This window comes from Carlito syrichta, unplaced genomic scaffold (genome assembly GCF_000164805.1).
Source record: "Carlito syrichta isolate Samal-C Ts95f unplaced genomic scaffold, Tarsius_syrichta-2.0.1 Scaffold309093, whole genome shotgun sequence".
Taxonomy (NCBI): domain Eukaryota; kingdom Metazoa; phylum Chordata; class Mammalia; order Primates; family Tarsiidae; genus Carlito; species Carlito syrichta.
This window is the reverse complement of record NW_007253189.1, coordinates 82503-103961: the sequence shown is the minus strand read 5'-3', so window position 1 is coordinate 103961 and position 21459 is coordinate 82503. Positions and strand designations below refer to the sequence as shown.

Below are 21459 nucleotides of genomic sequence, written 5' to 3'. Positions count from 1 at the left end.
GAGCGGCCCCTGCACTCCAGTTTGGGTGACAGAGTGAGACTCCAACTCAAAAAAAAAAAAAAAAAAAAAAAAATATATATATATATATATTTTTTTTTTTTTCTCTCTCTCTCTATTTTATATATATATATACACTTGGTTATTTAACCTGTAGATAATTGTAGCCATGTGCTGTAGTGAGAAGAACACAGATATTTTGGAATAATATTAGATTTAAATTTTGTCTCAGACACTTGTAAGTAACTGAACCTCTTTGAGCCTCCATGAGCTTATGGAAATACATGTAATAAATGTCAGATCTATTATTAGTTCTGTCTACTGTGGGTAAGGGACAGTGCTATATGTTATAGAAAATAGACTAATAAATGAGTAACATGAGATACCAGACACAGAATGATGGCATATTAAGGGGACTTAGAGACTCCCATGTTTCCTTTTCTTGTATGCAACAATCAAGGAAATAAATAAGTTATCTAAAGCAGATAAATGAGGTAACTTTAAGTCAAAGGAAAAATTACTCTCTATTAATTTGGGATGAAAGCAACAGTTACCACCTCAAAACATAAGAAACTCCAAAAGGCAAGAACTCTACCAATAACATTCATTTTTGCGGTGGTTTGAATGTGTCCTCCAAAATTTATGTGTTGAAAACTTAATTTCCAATGCAATAGAGTTGGGAGGTGGGACCTAATAAGAGGTAATTGGGTCATGAGGGCAGACCTCATCAATGGATTTATGTTGTCACCATGGGAGCCAGTTATTTATTTTGAGTGTGGGTTGTTATAAAGCAAGTCTGGCACTTGGTGTCTCTTTCTGTCTTATGCACTCACTACTGCTTTCTGTCTTGTACTTCACCATGAGTTGACCTTTGCCAGATACTTGTACCATGTTCTTGAACTTCCTAGCTTCCAGAACCAAGAAACTGATAAACTTATTTTCTTTATAAATTACCCAGTCTGGGGTATTATCTCATAGCAACAGAAAATCAACTAAGAGAGGATCTATTCATTTTATTTCACTGGGCCCTAAAACACACAATGAGTATATTCCTTGTCAGTTACAGGAAATTAACCTTCCACGCCAGTTAACTATTACGAGATTAACACTCACTAGTGATCACTTCATGGAGAGTCCAAAAGGCCCCAGGGTGGCAATCACTTCGATTTTACTTCCAACCATCCCAACAAATATACTGTTAAATTTTTTGACCAAAGGGCTGCAGCCCACTCCAGTGGCTATAGACATTTTAATTTTTTTAATTTTTATAAGAGTTACTGACTGACTTTATGCACAACCCTAGGTTTGAAGATGAAGCAGGTGAAGCTTGGGTGTGCAAGTTGTAGTGTGATAGTCGTACACTCAGGACTGACTTGGTGAGGGAAGGAGCTGGGGCTAGAAGAAAATGGAGGAAGCTATAAACAGGCCTGGGACCTGCTCTCCCTGTGCTAAAATTTCATGTTGTATTACTCTAAGTAGAGAGCATTTTGTGACCAAAGGTTGCCTGGCTCAGACTAGATAGTACGAGGGGAAGATAGGTGAAATTTTGTTCCACTATTGCCACAGTCTGTAAATGTCAGGGTGAGTCCGGTGCTTACCAATCTTTGAGCTCAATGAATATTGAGTAGTAACAAAGACACCTCCCCCCCAAGTTGGAGTCTCACTCTGTTGCCCAGGCTGGAGTGCAGTGTCACTTTCACAGCTATCGCAGCATCGACATGCTGGGCTCCAGCAATCCTTCGACATCAGGCTTCCAAGTAGCTGAACTACAGGCATACGCTACCACGCCTGGCTAATTTTTTGATTTATCGTAGAGACAAGGTCTTACCATGTTGCCCAGGCTGACTGCAAACCCGTGGGTTTAGGCAATCCTCTCACCTCACCCTCCCAAAGTGCTGGGATTACAGGCTTGAGCCACTGTGCTCCACCAACAAGGACTCTTTTTAATCAGCTTTAGCCAGGCTCCTCTAAGCCCTCTTCTCAACTAGACTTTGACCTTGGGCTTCAGTGTCTACCTTTGTCAGGCCAGTATTGCTGAGTTTTAGTAAGAACCCTGGCTAAGTCATCTTTTTCTGTTAATTTTTTTATTTGATACATAATGATTGTATATATTTCTTGGGTACAGTTTAGAGAGAATACTTCACTACTGATATCTGATTACCCTGGCCTGCCATTATTAAAAATCCTGTTAAGTCAGTTTAGCAAGAATTCCCCTTGTTCCTAATGTCTCCTCCTAGTCATTTTCTATCCATTGCCCCCACCCCACTAGCATCCTGATCATTGGCTATAAATCCTCACTTGTCCATGTTATATTTGGAATTGAGCTCATTTTTATATTGAGGTATTTTTTTTATCCTACTGCAAATGTCCCTGAATAAAATCTGTTTTTAGCAGTTTACTGCCCAGCTCTGGTTTTCTTTGACAGTAGTTCTAATATCTTTATGATTTTGGCATCTAACTATTAAACTAATTTGTAGTGACTTGATACTTGCATAAAGCTTACCATATTATTAGACATTTCTAAATAATAATACAATATATAACTGCTTGGAAAACAACAATTATTGAAAATAATGAAGGTTATCATTGAATTAGAAACCAAGAGCAAATCTGTGTCTTTTTCCCCATCCTCCAAGCAATTTCTTTTTTTTTTTTTCTGCTTTAGATTCCAAGGAGCTATTCACTAAAATCAATATATTTATAGTTTCAGAATATTAGAATGACAATAAGTCTTCTTGACAGACTTAGAGATAAATAAAAATAAATGCTTTATCAGCCAAATTGTAATCAATACTTTTGTATATGATTCTAATTAGGAGTGCATCTTCTCAGAGCTACAGATTTCATCAAAACAAAGGATTGCTTTTATGGCTATGATAATGGCATTCTGAACTTCTCAGGCTGTTAATAAATGTCAGACGATTCAAATATTTCTATATATTGGAATAAATATTTTAAAACTAAAAATCCCTAAGATCTTCTATAGTGCTCATTTTATGGAGAAAGAAACTAAAGTTAAAAATGTTTTGTAACCTTTCCAAGGTCCCACAACTAGTTAGTGGCAGAGATTCCCAAGTCCCTTACCTTCACTAGAAAAGTACATCTTGTCAACTTTCAATTTGAGTTGGAAGTTTTGTCTAGACCTACAAATAATACCAGAAATTGCTTCCTACACACAAAGCAAAGACTACATCTGAATCAGAATTTTTAGATTCCCATGAAGCCAATCTTAAGGGCTATGAACCATCACAACAATGCTTTAACAATCCCAGTGTTCCTCTGTGAGAAAACAATACATTGTTCTTTTCTTTCTTGAGTGTATTTGGGTACCTGAATCTTATAGGACATAGTCTGAATTAATCCTCCTAAATTTCAAAGCATCTCAGTAATTTGTTTTTGACTCTCAAAGATAGCAATATTATTTATCAGATAATGTTTATAAAGTGTTGACATTTTAGTAGATGAAATACAAGTCACATATTTTTTAATGTGTTTAGAAAATGAGGGCATGGTGTGCTATTTGCCAATTTAAAGTTTACTTAGACCACATTTACATGGAACCTAAGCCAAAGGTGCTCTCCATGTGGTGAGTAGATTTATGAACAAGTCAAAGGTGTTCTCTTCTAGGTGAATAGATTAAAAAATTTCAAATGAATTCTATCTTTAAATGGACAATAATATGAAGAAGTTGTGAGTTTTCTGAAACTAAAAAATAATCCCTAAAATTTGTGAATAATAATGTTTATGGCAGAAAAGACTGAAGGGGAATTTTTTATAACAACTTTATATATATAGTTTACATGCCTTAAAATATGCTCTTTTAAAGTAGGGAGTGCAGTTGTGTGTGTGTGTGTGTACATTCACAGAGTTGTGCAATCATTTGAACTATCTGGTTTTAAAATACTTTCATCACCCTCAAAAGAAATCTTATATCCATTAGTAGCACCCGGAAACTACTAATCCACTTTCTATTTGTCTAGATATCCCTAGTCTAAAAATTTCATATAAATAAGATAGAACAATATGGTGTCTTTTACTTAGCATTATGTTTTTAAGGTTAATCAATGTTGTACCAAGTATCAGTACTTCATTCTTTGCTATGGCTGAATAATATTCCATTGTAAGGATATACCACAATTTGTTGATTTATCCATCAATGGACATTTGGGTTTTTGTTTCTAATTTTTGGCTATTAAAAATAATATTGCTACTAACATTCATGTACAAATTTTTGTGAAGACAGATGCTTTTAGTTCTCTGGGGTATATAACTAAAAGTAGAATTTTTGATCATGTGATAACTCTATTTTTAACTGTTTGATGGACTTCCAGACTGTTTTTCTTTTTTCTTTTTTGAGTTGGAGTCTCACTCTGTCACCCAGATTGGAGTGTAGTGGCCGTTCCCGGCCACCACAGCCTCCACCTGCTGGGGCTCCGGCGATCCTTCCACCTCAGACTTCCAAGTAGCTGGAACTACGGGCATGCACTACCACGCCTGGCTAATTTTTTGATTTTATTGTAGAGATGAGGTCTCACCAAGTTGCCCAGGTGGGTCTCGAACCCAAGGGCTCAGGCAATCCACTCACCTCAGCCTCCCAAAGGTGCGGGATTACAGGCTGAGCCACCGAACCTGGCTCCAGATTGTTTTTCAAAGTGGCTGCACCATTTTACAATCTCACCAGAAGTGCTATGAGTTCTAATTTCTCTACATTCTTGCCAACACTTATATTGTCCATCTTTTTTATTATAGTCACCCTAGTGAATGTAAAGTGGTATCTTATAGTTTTGATTTGCAGTTCTCTAACAAATAATCATGTTGAACATATTTTTAAACACTCATTGGCCAATTGAATATGTTCTTCGAAGAATATATACATTCAAATCTGTAGTAGGCTGAATAATCCACCCCTCCCCAGTAGTCCACATCCTAATCCCTGGAACCTGCAAATGTGTTATTTTATGTGACCAAAAGAAAATATCTTTCAGATCTAATTAAGTTAAGGATCTTGAGATAGGGTAAGAATCCTGAATTATCTGGGTGGGTTCAATGTAATCACAGGAATCCTTATAAGAAAGAGGTAATAGAGTTCTAGACAAAGAAGAGAGATGATGATAAAAGTAAAGGTTGATCTGATGCTCTTTCAGGAGAGAAGAAGGTATTATGAGCCAAGAAATTCAGGTGGCCTTAGAAGTTGGAAAAATACAAGGAAACAAATTATCTTATAGAGCCTCTGGAGCTGCCCTGTCACTTTGGAATTCTTACCTTCAGAACTATAAGATAAACTTGCATTATTTTAAGTCACCAGTTTGTGGTAATTTGTTACAGTAACAACAGGAAATTCATACAAAATATTTTACCATTTTAAAATTGAGTTATTTGCCTTTTCAATGTTCGAGTTGTAAGAGTTTACTGTAATTTGTTACAGGAACAATAGGAAATACATACAAACTATTTTATTATTTTAAAATTGAGTTATTTTCCTTTTTAATGTTGAGTTGTAAGAGTCTTACTATATAAGGGGGGGACCCCCAAAAAATCAGAATTATCTTTTGGAGGGTGGGCCCCTTGTAGTACACTTGGAGTTTGATTCTCTGGATCAAAAGGTTAACCAAAGTTTTTATCTGGAAGTTTTGAGAAGGTTGAGTCATGATTTGTGGAGAAAATGCCCCAAGTTGTGGCAAGTAAGTGACTGGTTCAGTCAACACACCTGCCCACACTACACTGAGTATTCAGCAGTTTTTGACCAGAATTGTCATGATCTCCATGCTCCACTCTCCTTATTCAGCTAATCTCATCCTGAGGAAATTTTCTTTTTGTTTTTCTTTTTTTTTGAGTCGGAGTCTCACTCTGTCACCCAGACTGGAGTGCAGTGGCCGCTCCTGGCCACCACAGCCTCGACCTGCTGGGCTCCAGCGATCCTTCCGCCTCAGCTTTCCAAGTAGCCAGAATTACAGGCATGTGCTACCATGCCCAGCTGATTTTTTTTTTTTTTAATTTATTGTAGTGATGAGGTCTCGCTGCCCAGGCGGGTCTCGAACCCACGGGCTCAGGCAATCCACTCACCTCAGCCTCCCAAAGGCGCAGGATTACAGGCTGAGCCACTGAGCCCGGCTCTTTTTGTTTTTCTGATGAAAAAAGTCCTCCAAGGGAAATGTTTTGCCAATGTGGAAGAGGTGAAACAAAAAAATGGCAGGAACACTAAAAAGCATCAAAATTGACAAGTTCAAAAACTGTTTCGAGCAGTGGAAAAAGTGTCTCAATAGGTGTGTTACTTCAAATGGAGAATACTTTGAAGATGACTAAAGTTTAATCATGTATGAATACACAATTGTAAATAAATTATGGGTTTTTTGGAGTCCCACCTTGTATACTAGGGATAGATAATTTGTCAGTTATATTATTTGCAAGGATTTTCTCCCGTTCTGTGAGCTGCCTTTTTAACTTTCCTGCTGGTGTCCTTTCAAAGCAAAAAAAAAAAAAAACTTTTAATTGATAAAGTCCAATTTACATGTTTTTTTCTCTTTGTTGCTCATGCTTTTGGTGTCATATAAAGAAATCATTGACTAATTCAAGATCATGAAGATATACTCTTATGTTTTCTTCTAAGTGTTGTATAGTTTTAGCTCTTACATTTAGATCTATGATAGAATTTGGATTAACTTTTGTGTATGGTGTGAAGTAGGAGTCTAACTTCACTTTTTTGCATGTGAATATTGAGAAGTCTTATAACAATTTGCTGGAGAAGCAAATAACAAACAAACACAAAATCAATTGGTCATGTTTGCTACAAAGCTATTTCAATTAACCCACAGGGAGATTTCCATATGGCAGTTGACCAAAATAGGAAAAGTGCTGGAAGTGCCTTTCCAGTTCTGAAAGACTGCTTGCGGGTATCTGATGTTCTACCAGATGTGCAGCTGAAATAATTCTTCTTGCATAGAAATTTTTCTGTGTAATATTAAGTTGTTATTGCCAGTGACCATAGAACTACCTGCTAAGTGATTTTCTTGTTGTCCAAATAGATTGCCAACACAGTTAGGACTGATAATATGAATAGAGAAAGTCAAAAGAAAGAGGGCCATTCCTCTTCAACCCTTTCCGTTTTTATGGGCAGAGATGGAAGAAAATAATATATAAGAATGAGTCCACTGAGACTCCAGCCACACATCCTTCTAAGGAGAATGTCAGTGCCATTTGAACTAGTTTCCTTTCTCATGAAGGTCTTCTTGTTCAGAGCAACAGCTGGGCATGTGTCCTACTTTGGTCCCAAAATAATAATGAAAAACAAGTTCACTTGGCTTTGAAAGAACTAAAAGTTTCTGTCTTTGAATAAAACATTTATCATGATCATAGTCATTTGGTGCAAGAATCAGTTGGGTTACAGTGGACATTAACAAGTTGAATGTAAAGTGACTTGTGAGGCTATCACTTATAATCACCCAAACTCTCAACAGTTCAATATGAAGAGGTATGCGAAGAATGATCAATCTCCTATGCTACTTCACTTACTGCAATTTTTTTCTTTTCTTTTCTTTTTTTTTTGAGTTGGAGTCTCACTCTGTCACCCAGACTGGAGTGCAGTGGCTGCTCCTGGCCACCACAGTCTCGACCTGCTGGGCTCCGGCGATCCTTCCGCCTCAGCTTTCCAAGTAGCTGGAACTACAGGTGGGCGCTACCACACCCAGCTAATTTTTGATTTATTGTAGAGATGAGGTCTCACCAAGTTGCCCAGGCGGGTCTTGAACCCGCGGGCTCAGGCAATCCACTCACCTCAGCCTCCCAAAGGTGCGGGATTACAGGCTGAGCCTGAAAGTGGGTCTCAGAAGTAAGTTTCAGACTGCGACACTTGGAAGTTGCTCCCTTTCCTTTGCTTGGTGTTTCTCATTTGCACAGAAAATAATTTTAAGTTTAGGTTTGTCTTCTTCATTTCCAAATTACGTGATGATTTCATCTCCTGATGACTACCAATCTCTTTTCTTCTTTCTTTTCCTTCCCTTTCTGTTTCCTTTTCTTCCCCCTTCCTCTCTCCTTTTCTTCATGTTTTAGTTTTAAAATTATGAGTGAGCTAATGGATACACATGAATGAAAAAGCAAAAGAATGATTTGCAAAAGGACAGTCAAAAGAACAAGTTGGGTTTAGACACAAGGATTGCATTCCTGAAACACCAGTTCTTGACCTTTCAACTTGTGAGTATAGGTCAAAGCACAGCATGATTAATACTTTTCTTGCTTGAAATAAACAAAATGTTATCTTGACTTTTACAAGTACAAAGACACCTTTACCTGTAAACAGATACAGAATGAATAAATGAAGCAATAAACTTAAAGAAAACATAAAAAATAAAATGAAATAAAAAAACTGCAAGTAGAAATGATTGTGCTGAGGGCTAGGAGATTAAATTGTGTCACTTGTCAGGAAATTGGCAAGCAGCCATCTTTTCTGCCTGCTTCTACATGCTGCTTTTGTCTGTGGATGGGTTTAATAAATGCAGTGTTGTGTAAAATGTCATTGCTGAATCGCCAAATGGAGGCTGTCATGTGATAGCTTTTCCTCAGGATGACATATCAGTATTAGTCTTTGGTGATCCAGGGACTTAAGCTACACAGAGGACATTTTTATGATTCAGATGCAAGTGTAGAAATAAAATTTATTCTTCAAATTATAGAAATGTATCTATTTTGCTCTGAAAGAAAACAACATTCTTTCCAAAATGTTCTTATTTTTAAATATAGGAAATGCTCTCCAATTTTAATGACTACTCTAAAAGACAAAATACAAATGACTAGTAACATTTTTTAAAAGTTCCATCTTACTGTTAATTAAATAACTGCAAAGTAAAGCAAGGAAATATACCATTGTTTGCAGCGGAAAATGGCTCCAAATTATATACGTGAAATCATATGCAATACTGACAACATATTGCAAAACAGGCCTTCTCCAATATTGTTGTTGGGAGTAAAATTTGGTAAAATCTTTCTGGAAACAAACTCGGTAATACATATATATGTGTGCGTGTGAGAGAGAGAGAGAGAAAGAGAGAGAGAGAGAGAGAGAGAAATAAAGTTTTAAAATATTCATATTATTTAGCTCAGAAATTCTACACTAGAAATATAACCTAGGGAAATAATGAGGTATAGGGTTACTAATATTTTATAAAAGGTTGCTATATTATTTAAATGTTGAGAAACTAAAAATAGATTCATAACAATATGAATGGCTAAATATGATACTTTATAGCAATTAAAATTTTCATAAAGTTGTTTTAGTGATTAGGGAAAGGTCTATGAAATAAGGTTAAGTTAAACAATTGCTAAATATATAGCGTATGATTTAAACTAAATTTTTAAAAATACCAGAAAAGCATGTGCAAAAATTGTTAATAGTGATTGACTCTGTGGAATGTAAAAATGAATGCGTTGTATTTTGTTTACTTTTCTGTATTTTATACATATTATACAAAGGGCAAATATTATATCCGTAAACACACATGCCCCAAAAGTTATATTCAGAAAGAGGTTCCACCACAGAAGAATGACTGTCCAGAGAAATTAATCTAAACCACCATGTGTTCTTTTTGTCTTGCCTCTTGACTTAGCCTCATGTGACACTTTCTCCATAGCTTTTGTCTCTCTCCCTCATTCCAGCTCAGACTCAAATCTCCAGCCTTTAGATGTAACAACAGATCATAGTCTCTGTCTTTACTGTCCCTCCACCAGGGAGACTGGATTCTTCTGTATTTCTGATCTTTGTCTACCCATTGTTTCTGAATGTGATTTTAGCCCATTGCCTTCAGGTGTGTAAAGAGCCCGAGTCCGGTCATGAGGCCTAATCAATGTTTCTGTAGTTTAGGGTATTTTAGGCTGACAGCGACCTACAACAGGCAAGACACTCTGCAGCCTAGTTAAAAAAAAAAAAAATTAAGGTTCAGAATTCATATGACTGTATCAATTTTTTTAAATTGTTGCAGAACAGTTTACCACAAATTAAGCAGTAGTAAGACAACACACACACTTATTATCTCAGAGTATTAGTGGGTCAGGAGTCAGCATGACTTAAAGGAATTGTCTACTCTGTGTCTCATGAGGCTGTATGTTATCAAGGTGTCAGCTAAACTGCATTCCCTTTGGGAGCTTGGAGTCCTCTTACAAGCTCATGTAACTACTGATAGAATTCAATTCCTTGTGACTATATGACTGATATCTTCCATCTTGCTAGCTGTAGACTAGGGACTGCTGTTTGTTTCTACAGGCTGTCCTCAGGTCCTTGATACATAGCCCTCTCCATAGGTTCTCTAACAACATGGAAGTTTGCTTCATCCTGACTGGCAGGAGACCCTCTCTGCTTTTAAAGGGATTATTGGATTAGGTCACTCTGAGTCAGGATAATCTCCCTTTTGATTAACTCAAAGTCAACTGATTAGCAACCTTAATTGCATCCTTAAAGTACCTTTTGTCATGCAAAGTTGCAAAATCATGAGCATGATATTGCAATCATATTCACAGGTCCTGCTCACATTCAAGGGAATGGATGTGGGTTACTAAAATGATCATCTTATAATTTTGCCTACCATAGTGTCCCTCCCTGGCTGTCACAGACTTGTGGCTCAGATTAATTTAGCATTCTGCTAAATGGTTGGCTCTACAGATAACTGAGTTGTGTTCAGGGCCTTGCATTTTACACAGCTCCTCTACACCTACCATTTCATGCAATCTTCCTATAGTTTTTTTTTTTTATATTGGAAAATATAGTTTATCTAGACAGTAAGTTAGAGAAAGGGTGGGGGGAGGAGATTCACCTCCCCAAGGTAGGGGAGGGGGCCAAAGCTAGGAAACATGACAGTCATAGCTCAGAGAGCCACATAGACACTCCAGAGTTTAACAAAGCAATGGTACTGTAGCTTCTTTAGATATATGCTACTATCTCTAATGTACCAATAAGGGAACTAAATAACAGAAAACTTAGAAAAAGGCCAAAAGTCACATAGCCAGAAAGCAGTACTTGAAACCCAGGTATTCTGACTTCAATTATTATACTCTTTCTTCTACATCTATTCTCTGGGGCAACCACTGAAACTGGAGCTTGATTTGAAGTCCAGTCTACTTAGGGAGAAAGTCATTTCTCACTTTATGTATTTCTCGAGCTTACACTCTTACTTTATACTGGTTATAATTGAGCAAAAACAGAACGATTTTTCATAATGATTCCAGGATTCCTAGAATGATGACTATACTAGTGTTCTATAGCTGCCTAGAAAATTACCACAAACTTAGCGACTTGAAACAACACCTGTTTATTAGCTCACTGAATATGTCAGATGTCTGGCATATTGTCACTAGAATTACTGCTCAAGTTCCTACAAGGCTGAACTAAAGGTATCAGTCAATATGCGTTCTCATCTGGAGGACAGAGTCTCCTCCTAAGCTCATGTGGTTGTGGCAGGATTCCGTTCCTTGAGATTATAGAACAGAAGTTTTTGTTTCTTTGTTGGCTGTCAACTGGAGGCCTCTTTCTGATCCTAGAGGCCACTCTCATGCTTTCTCACATGACTTCCTCCATTTTCAAGCCAGAAACAGTATGTCAAGCAAGTCATACCTTCCAAATCTCTTTGACTTCTGCCATCAGTCAGAGAAAAGTGCTCTACTTTTAAAAGCTCATGTATTTACACCAGGCTTACCTGTATACTCTTCCTCTCTTAAAGTCAATCATGCCACATAACATACCTCAAATCCTGGTTCCAATATTTACTAGCAGTACAAACTTAGGCAAGTTATTTAACCTCCCTGTTCCTCAACTTTCTAATATGAAAAATGGAATAATAATAGTATAGGTTTCATTGAGTCATTTAACACTTTATATGCGTCAATGTGCCAGTAAAGAACTTGGCACATTGTAAGCACGATGTTGGTCATTGTTACTATTATTGATCTGATTTTTATATATCAGCTCATTTAGAGTCCAGATTACTACTACTCTCCTTAGAGCAGACTCATGATGTCACTTTTCTAGGCCTTAGTTTCTCTGTAATCTTTGTATTATTTAACTGTCAAAAATGTAATTTGCACTTTAGTCTACTGGGACTTCTATATAATGAAATACAATAAACTGAGTGGCTTATAAACAACAAAAACCTATTTTTTATGGTTCTGGAGGATGCGAAGTCTACTTCAAGGCACTGGGAGATTTGATGTCTGGTGAGGACCTTCTTCCTTTTTCATAGGTGGTGACTTCTAGCTGTGTCCTCATGTGACAGAAGGGACAAGGTAGCTTTTATAATGGCATTAAAAAAGTCAAGGCCTCTTTTATAAAGGCATTCATGAGGACTCCATTTTCATGACATGATCACCTTCCTAAGGCCCACCTCCTATACCATTGTATTTGTAATTAAGTTTCAACATGATTTTGAAAGGACACAAGTAGATCATAGAAATTTATAATGCAAAGGATATACTTTTTAAAAAGTTCAAAGTCTCTAACCCACAGGAAACACCAAAGGATTTGTTTACATAAAAGAAAACTATGTTTAGTTTATAAGTTTATTTTTTTAAGTGAGAGGAACATAGATTTAATTGCTTGCATCATACACTTGAGAATGGAAATGTAGAATCTTTTTTTTGTATATCTTTTTTAAAAATGACTTTTAATTCCATGTTATGACCAAGAGAGAATAGAACGTAAAAAGATAGGAACAGGAAGCTTAGAAAAGAACGTAGAAGGTGAAAGGAGACTGGAAGAAAGGTAGAAGGAATGAGAGGAAAGGGAATATAGAGAAAAAAAAACAGAGACAAGAGGAGAGAAAAACTTGGGAGCTAGAGAGAGTAGGTAAGAAGAAAGGGGGAAATGTTGGTAAAATGCTTCGAGTACCTACTATGTACCCAGCACAGTTAAGGACTTAGCTTATCTCATTTCAGAACACCTCAGTGAAGTAGGTATTATTGTTACCACTTCATAGATGAGAAAACAGCGATTAAGATAGTTTAATTTGTCCAAGGTCAATTATGTCAATACACAAACATTAAAACCTACATCATTCCAGAGCTCATCGTCATGTCCTGCTCCCATGTCCTTAAGTACTAATGTCCAAAAGGTACTTCTCACAGCTTGTTGGTCTACCACAAGTCTTCCTGTCACACCAAGAAAAGACTTAGGCTTAGTTGGAGTAGTATAATGAGATAGTAACACTTAACTAACCAGAGTAACCAAATTCACCTACTCCCCAATCTGCATTACAGCCTTTTGCTTATGTGAAGACAGCCACTGGGGCTCTACTTCATTTGGTAAAGCGTTGCTACTACCACTGAGATTGTTTCTTACTTTATTGCTTCCTGCTATGCAATTGAAAACCTGGTATCACTACATTAAGCTTAGTTGAGCTTAGTTAAATGTTACTGTCTCATTATACCATATAATATTAATTATATCAGCCAAGATATTTGGATTCTAGTTAAAGAGGATCCCCAAATGATTTATACCTCATGATAAATCACTTCTCTAAACATCAGTATCCTCCTCTGTAAAATGAAAGCCTTGAACTAGATCAATTTCCAAATTCTGAAAATCTATACTTAATGTAAGTTTTTCAACCTACTGTACAGGAGATTGTGCATATGTGTGTGTGTGCACATCTATATTTATCTATTTTAGCACAATGCTCTATACAATAAAAGCTCAATAAATATTATCTCTCGTTATGATTATTCTCTTTACAACTCTGGAATGAAGCTTCCAGCACAAAACTTCCCTCCGCCTCTATAGGCAAGGGAAAGCCATCTATGCTTGTAAGCAAAGAATGGTGGGACTCTCAGAGATGTCACTTTTTATTCTTAATTGGAGGGCGAGATGAACATAAAATCTTTTATATTTCAAGCTTAGGGCCAGAATTTGGGTAAGGGGTGGAGGTTCCCTACTTGTAGGTAAAGATAGTGGTTCAAAATGATAATTATGGCTCATCAATTTCTAAGTTATTCCCAGCACGTCTATTTCTCAACTTTGGAAATAGAGCTTCTCCAGGGTCCATTGTTAGCAAATACAATTCCTACCACGACTCATAAAGCTACACAGCATCTATTTCAATTCATTTCTATTTCCCTTCATTTTAACATGGATATTCCTTTCCTCAGAAATTAATTTAGTGAATTCAGCTTAAACATTGTTGTCAAAAAACTTATGGTTCCTGTGGGAGTGTTGCTTTATTTGTTTATTTATAGAAGATGCAGATGTACCTGGGGGGAAAAAATGTGATTCTCCCCTACAAGCTGCAAAGACGCAGCTGTCAAAACTAATCACTGAGTCAGAACAACTGAACAGGGAACAAAAGTGTCTTTGGATGCTTCATAAGAAAAACAGCCAACTCATTTATGCTTAATGACAAAACAGACTGAGGAAGGGCAATGAAGCTTACATTTCTGCTACTTATATCACATTCCTCAATGTGGCTCCACTCAAGCTAAAGTCATTCTTACCTACAGGACTTCACCTATGGTATTTGGCAAGATTCTCCTGATTAAAGTTGACTCAGACTCCACTGGGACCTGTTCTCAACTAAGCTTTGTCCTTGGGTTCTTTCTTTGGCCCAGAGCCCACTTAGTCCAGTTTTAGCAAGAATCTTGCTGAGTCAGTTTAGTGAAAATCCCTTACCCTTGGTATCGGATCAAATTCCTTATCCTCCACACTTGGTAGCTTATTACCCTGCCCTGCCTTCAACAAGAATACTGCCAAGTCCTCTGAGCCAGAATTCCCTTTATCTCTGATGTTTTCTTTGGTAATTTTCCATCCGCTGACCATTTCCCACCAGCTCCTTGGCTGTATAACTCAATTCCCACCAGCTCCTTAGTTGTATATCCCAACTTGTCCTTGTTGGTTGTATTCAGAGTTTACCACCTTCTCTCTTCCCTACTGTAAACTCCCACTGTAGTAATCTCTCTTGAGTAAATTCTTCCTTCTAATCTTTATCAAGTGACAAGAATAATTCTTCTCTTACATATTCTCCCTCTCTGCATTAATTTTTCTTCCTTCCTCTTCTCCACTTTATTCATTTATTTATTTAAACACTCATTCATTCAGCAAGAATTTTTTGTCACTTAAATATATATAATTGCTTGGCCTGAGAGAAATTACAGTAGGGGTGCTGAAATGACATTAAGACATGTTACTCTCCCCAGAAAAATCTTTCCTAATTTTTCCAGTCCATAGTGCCTTTTAGCTAGTGTTTGATCTTATAGCATTTTATGATTTTCTACTAATTGTCCCATGTGGGTGACCCTTATTTCCCCAAATTATCTTTAAGTTATTTAAAGAGAATGGCCTGGCTCAACAAGCAGCTACTACTACTCTCTATCATCTGGCTGCACTTCACCAACTTAAACTCCTGTGTATTCACCTAAGGCAAGTTGGTTTCCCTCTTTTCTCTGAGACAACTTGCTTTTTTTCCATGTTTCCACTCAGATTTGTATGGTGAGTGAAATCTTAATTATCCTTTAAGACCCAGACTAAAATTTCCCTAAGGAATGTTTTTTTTTTTTTTTCAGACTCTCTCTCTCTGCTCCTAGAGAAAGCTCTATAAGTGTTTACTAAATCCATGAATAAATACAATGTCTATAACATTGTGTTATTTGCTAATACGACTTATAGTGTATTGTTTCTATTCCCTATGATATTTGCTCCTTAGTTCATATTATTATTCTTTTCAACTAGACTGAAGGCCCCATGCAAATCAAAGTTATTTCTGTAACCGCTCCTCATAGTGCCTGGCCCACTGGTTGAGTGTGGTACCCAATGACAAATACAAATCAAATACTAGTTGAAATTCAGGCAGTAGCAAGAGATCTACAAAATCATTATGGAAAGCTTGCTTTAGAAACCTTCTCTTTCAAGTACAGAATTTTTGTAGAATTATTATTCTCCAAAGGTCCAAATGTGTCTCATTAATGCAGCAGATTTACTTTCAAAATAATTCTAACATTTCAGATCTTTACCTGAGTCTGCCATCCTCTGCTGCAGCACCTCCTGGTATAATCTTCGTAATAAATATGCCAGGGTCATCTCCAATGTGGGGGTTATCTGTCCCTCCAGCAATACTGAATCCCAGGCCAGAATTCCCCTGTAGAAACAATAAGCAGACATTAAATGATGCAGCTGTCACCTAAAACTTAGTTCCTCTTGCGCTCTGAGTTATCATGATACTACTCAAATGGAAATCAGGTGATAACAGTCTTGTATGCAAGTCATAAAATACATGGTCAGCAGACAAAGGAAGGTTAGGAAAAACACTCAAGTTTGTCCCTGCACTGCTATAATTCAAGAGGCATTAAATTTTTTGTTTTAAGAAATGCTTCCTTTATGCAGCAATTAGAATGATCATTATGGACTAGGAGATGAAAGCATACAAATTGTGTAATATGCAGAAAAAATGCAGAAAATCCTTAGAGTGTCAATTGAAAAAATTATACGTTCATATGAAAAAGAATGGAAAGAAACAAACTGCATGAAAACATTTGACTTGATAGAATCATAAAATTTGAGTGTTTTCATTTTGTTATTTTTGGTATTGTTCTAATATTACTTATTCATCAAATAAATGTCTCTATATAACAGGAAACTTTGGCTTCAGAAGGCAGGGCACCCTTCTAGAGCCATAATTTATGTGAGATATTTTTTCTAACAATAAACAGGCTTTAATTTGCAGTAGCAGTAGAAAAGGAATGCAATAGTGCTGCAGCATGTAAATTTGGGTAGTTTATATTCTAATAAAACTTTCACACCCCTATAGATTATAGCAATATCCAATGTATATTAATATGCATTCTTCTAAAATTTGTATATATGGCATAATTAAAAGTCCCTTCTAAATCCACAAACCATCTTATTTAACATATTTCTTATTTATATATTCTCTCTTAATCTCCATTTTCATGGCCACATTATATTTTCATAGCTGTGTTCTAGTTTTTTTCCAATTCACATTATATTTTAAGCCCTTTCTATACAGCTAGACAGTCTTTATAACTATCCTTTAATGGTGAAATAATGTTTTATCAAGGACATACACCATTACTTATTTAACCAATCTCTTGTCACTGGATATTTAATTTCTCTCTATACTCTTGCAACAAATATAGCTTAACTAAATTTATGATCACTTGATTAAGTTCCAGGCTTGAGTAAAAAGAGTTGAGGACTATGAATTTAGTAGTTAATCCAGATAAATTAATTAGGGCACTCAATTAGAAAGTTTAATGTCAAGGTAAGATCAGATATATCTTAATAGTTAAAACATTGCAAATGTCAAGGTAGTTATTTATCAATTTTTATTGACTGAATTAATACAATTGAATTGCTGAGGATTGTTTGCACTATTGTACATTTATGTTGAATTGTTGAAATAAATAATTCAGACACAACAACTAAAATTCCATGTCCTCTTTTTTTTCTCTCTCTTTCTTTTTTTTGAATCAAGATCTCACTCTGTCGCCCAGGCTGGAGTGAAGTACGATCACAATTCACCACAGCCTCAACCACCTGGGCTCAGGGAATCCTCCTGCCTTAGTATTCTGAGTAGCTGGGATGACACCATGCCTGGCTAATTTTTTTTATTGTAGAGATGAGGACTCACTGTGTTGTTTTGGCTTGTGACAAACTCCTTGACTCAAACAATCCTCCTACCTTCACCTCCCAAAGTGCTGGGATGTCAGGTGTGAGCCACCACAACTGGCCAAAATACCATGTTTTTATACTTCTAATATCTTCTCTAATTCTGCTTGCTCTATGAAAAATTCCAGCATTCACTGAACAGAGATATTACATATCAGCAAGCATGCAATCATGAGTGTATTTAGTATTACTAAATATCACCTCTGTGCCTGGCATTAGACTATGCTCTGGAGCTATGGGCAGTAAATATGTTTATAAGGCATATGAAGGAGAAGTGTGGAAGTGGCTAAGAGGAGACCCAAACACAGTTACTTAGTGACATAATGAGATGAAGGTAGGAACACACATAAAATCGCTTAGGTGAGAAAGGGTATGCCAGTCTAAGAAACAGGCCATACAATTAGAACAAAGACAGCAAGAAGAACAATTAGATGGGATGTGTCTTAAATATGCTGTTTATGGGAGTGGAGTGTATGGGAATCATTTTAGGTTTCAGGTACGTATTGACACCAAATGAGTGTTAATATTGGTAGAGTATCTCTTATGCAATTGACTCTAAACTAAGGCTACAGATATTAAGGTCAGATGATTTCTGCTTTTGTGGATATTCAAAGTATAGCAAAGAAGGTAGTGACAGTCTGGCATTTGATGTTCAGCACATCTCATATATTATATAACCTTAACTATATTGTCAGTTATGCAGCCATGGAGACAGCATTTAGGTGACTTATGAGGCAGTTCTCCAAGATCCAGAAGTTTTGGAAGGAAAGAATGAGAAGATGAGTATTTTCAATGTAATTTGGGTTGAGTTCCAAGAACATCAACTGGAGTATATTACTGGAATTGGCATCTTGGGGATAATAATTTCTGGATTAATGTGGGGAGGGAAGAAGGCAAGCAGAGATTAGGAGATACTCAAATGTTTTCTTCTTATAATGCCAATATGTTTGGAGAGGGCAGCAAAACTTTGTCATTTGAGAAAGATATTCATGATCTAGCTCTTAATCTTGTCTACTTTATTTTTAGCTTCACACTTTAGTCCCAAGAACACTGAACTGAACTGCTAGCTCTTTCTTGCACAAACATCACTATAATTAATCTCTCGGCCTTTACTCATTCTGTTTTCTCTACCAGAAACTTTCCATCTCCCCCTTGACTAACCCAATTCTTCCAATTTTCTAAGATATGGCTCAGATGGTATCTGCTCCAGTAATGTTAAATGATCATCTCAACTCTTCCTCTCTGGGTAGATCATTCTTTGGTTTCTGAGTTTTAATAGATTTCTATACTCACTTATGTCATGCACTATGTTATTTTGTAGTTATCTATTTCTGAGTCCATCATCCCTCCAAACTAAGTTTGTAGATGGCAGGAACTGTGTAGTATTCTTCTGTTTCTTTGGTGCCTTGTCTAACATATAGTATTGGAAATAAATACTTGATAAATGAATGAACAAACAAACCTACTGAGAATGATTGTACTTGAAAGGGAAGAATCAAAAAAGGACACATTAGAAATCCACAATGTGTTGAGGAATGCAATGTTGAAGTAGAAGCCGTTTTGCTCTGTGTGGTTATGAGAATAAAACATAGAAAGTTCAGGTATTCAAATTGTGGTTCACCTGAAGGATGAAAGATGAGACCAAACTGTCCAAATTGGAGATGCACTGCTTTGGAAGGGATGGTGGGTCCTTCATTCAAAGAGTAGCTGGCTAGTTACAGGGTATGAGGGACCCACATATTTATTGAGAGGTTAAATGGGAAAACTTTAAAGGATTCCTTAGGAATCTGGCTTGATACAGGAAAACTGCTCTTGCCAACAGAGAAAAGGGAATGTTTTAGGACATTTAAGTGGGGGAATTCAATCACTGTTACATTTTAAAAACGTATTCTATGGATCAACCTTACCTTTGAAGTAATAGCTTTGAAAACAACCTAACAGTATTAACCACTGTTTTCAGAATTGAGTACAACACAGAGAAAATAGTGGCTCTAGCATTTTCTAATATACATTCCCCTGTCTCCCACCCCACTCTGAGGAAAAGAATACGTGAATTAAAGGAATGCGAAATGGAAGTGGTAGGTAGAGGCAGGGTGGAACTTGCCCTGTGTTTCTGATCCCAAAGAATCCCTGAAAGCTTTTGTGTTTCAATTAAAAGCTGTCTGCCAGCAGGATCTGGCCCTCACTGTGGTTCTTTAGGAAAGGTTCATCTGAATTCAGCTAAGGAAATGACTTAAAGAGCTTTCCTACCTTCCCTATTGTTCTCTCTCAGCCTTCCCTTTTAGGTCTCTGCTACCAGCCAGCAGCATTTAGTAGAGGAACAGATGAAAAAGTGTCAGTGAAATTGCTGCCTGCTGCTCTCCATGGCTGAATCACTTCAGTCCCCTGACAATCATCTCAAAGTCTACCAGCTGTAGGGACAGATCTCAGCTCTTCTTTCCTCTAAGCAGTAATCTCTCCATGAGAACAGGCAGACCCCTGGTTGACACTTAGATACTGAAAATTGTGACTAATTAACCAAGTGTTGATCTTTGACACAGTCAATGAAAACTTTGAGGTGTCATGCTGGTAAGGGCAGCACCTGCACAGAGTTCTGGGTGGGCTGCTATATCCTTGCAGTTGGACAAATTCCATGACTGATGAATGTCCCTGGCATGTACCATTCTTTCTCCTAGTTCCTAATTGTCCACATTTGCTGACTCTCCCTCAGGAGCACAAACCCATTGCCTAGCCAAATGGCACTTCCTATTTCATGTACTACACATGCCATCTCCTCTCAAAGAAAGAATCAGCAAAAAAGAAAGACACTTTACCATTTAATTGATGGGTGCAAATATTGTAAATAAAATCATCCCAGGAAAGCTCCTCTTTCACTAAAAATTTATTTTCCACATGCAAATTACCCTCAAAATGGTGCTACAAAAACAAGAGGAAAATAAGTAGTGATATTATAAGCACATGCATCTATAAAATGTTCTACCAAAAAATAATTTTTTTGAGTTTTAATATTTAAACTACTTTAAGATAATCTGATACTTCTAGGATTTCATTCTAAAGCAATAAGCAGAGACGCGTGCAAAAATTTGTGTTCAAAGGTTTGTTGCAGCATTATTTTTCCAATTTTAAAACAAAACCAAACCATAAGTGAAAACAAACATACAAACAATGGAGGAATGACTAAAAATACTGTGGTACATCTATAAGAATGTGGGGGACAATTTGAAGTCATTAAAATTGTAGTACTATTAATAAAAATGGGAAATGTTGATTATGTAAATATGAGACAAAAAAGTATATAAAATTTTAATTCCAGTATGATTGCTACTGAAACTATTCAAAGAAAAATGACTCATTTTTAACAAGAAAATGATTAATTTTAATTAATAATAGTAAAATTGCTTAAATAATTTAAACTTCCTAAGAAGAGGATTTTAAAAAATTTTTCTAGTCTCTAGTAAAAGATATCCCAAAGGAACTAAAAATATCCTTAAGGGAACTTGAAAGACGGTGGCGCACAGTGAGACTCAACACCTGTTAAGGCCAAGAGATTTAATGGGTCAAACGCCTGAGGGTCAGGCTGTAGCGCCAAGGCAAGGGCATGGCGGCTTTTATAAGGGCTTAGGGCGACCTGTCAGTCGATTATTGGTCGGCTGGCAGAGCTCCATCCAGGTTGGTGGGTTTTTCGGGGGCACAGGAAAGGGTGCGGAGGAAGAACAAAGCAAGGCACCGTTTCAATCTCCATTTCAGTTTGCCGGGTTGCCATTTCCAGGAAAGGGAGGGGATGTGGCTTTACTTGTGGCTTGGCGGTGGCCCTT

The 21459-nt window shown here is 36.8% G+C and overlaps 1 protein-coding gene across 1 annotated transcript in view; it reads right to left on the bottom strand.

Moving 5' to 3' along the window:
• LOC103269154 (disks large homolog 2) overlaps positions 1-21459 on the bottom strand; it is a 378014-nt gene that overhangs the window by 293662 nt on the left and 62893 nt on the right. The window contains exon 2 of the mRNA XM_021716926.1: positions 15970-16094. Coding sequence (XP_021572601.1) covers positions 15970-16094 — 125 coding nt within the window. The remainder of the gene's footprint in view (positions 1-15969; positions 16095-21459) is intronic.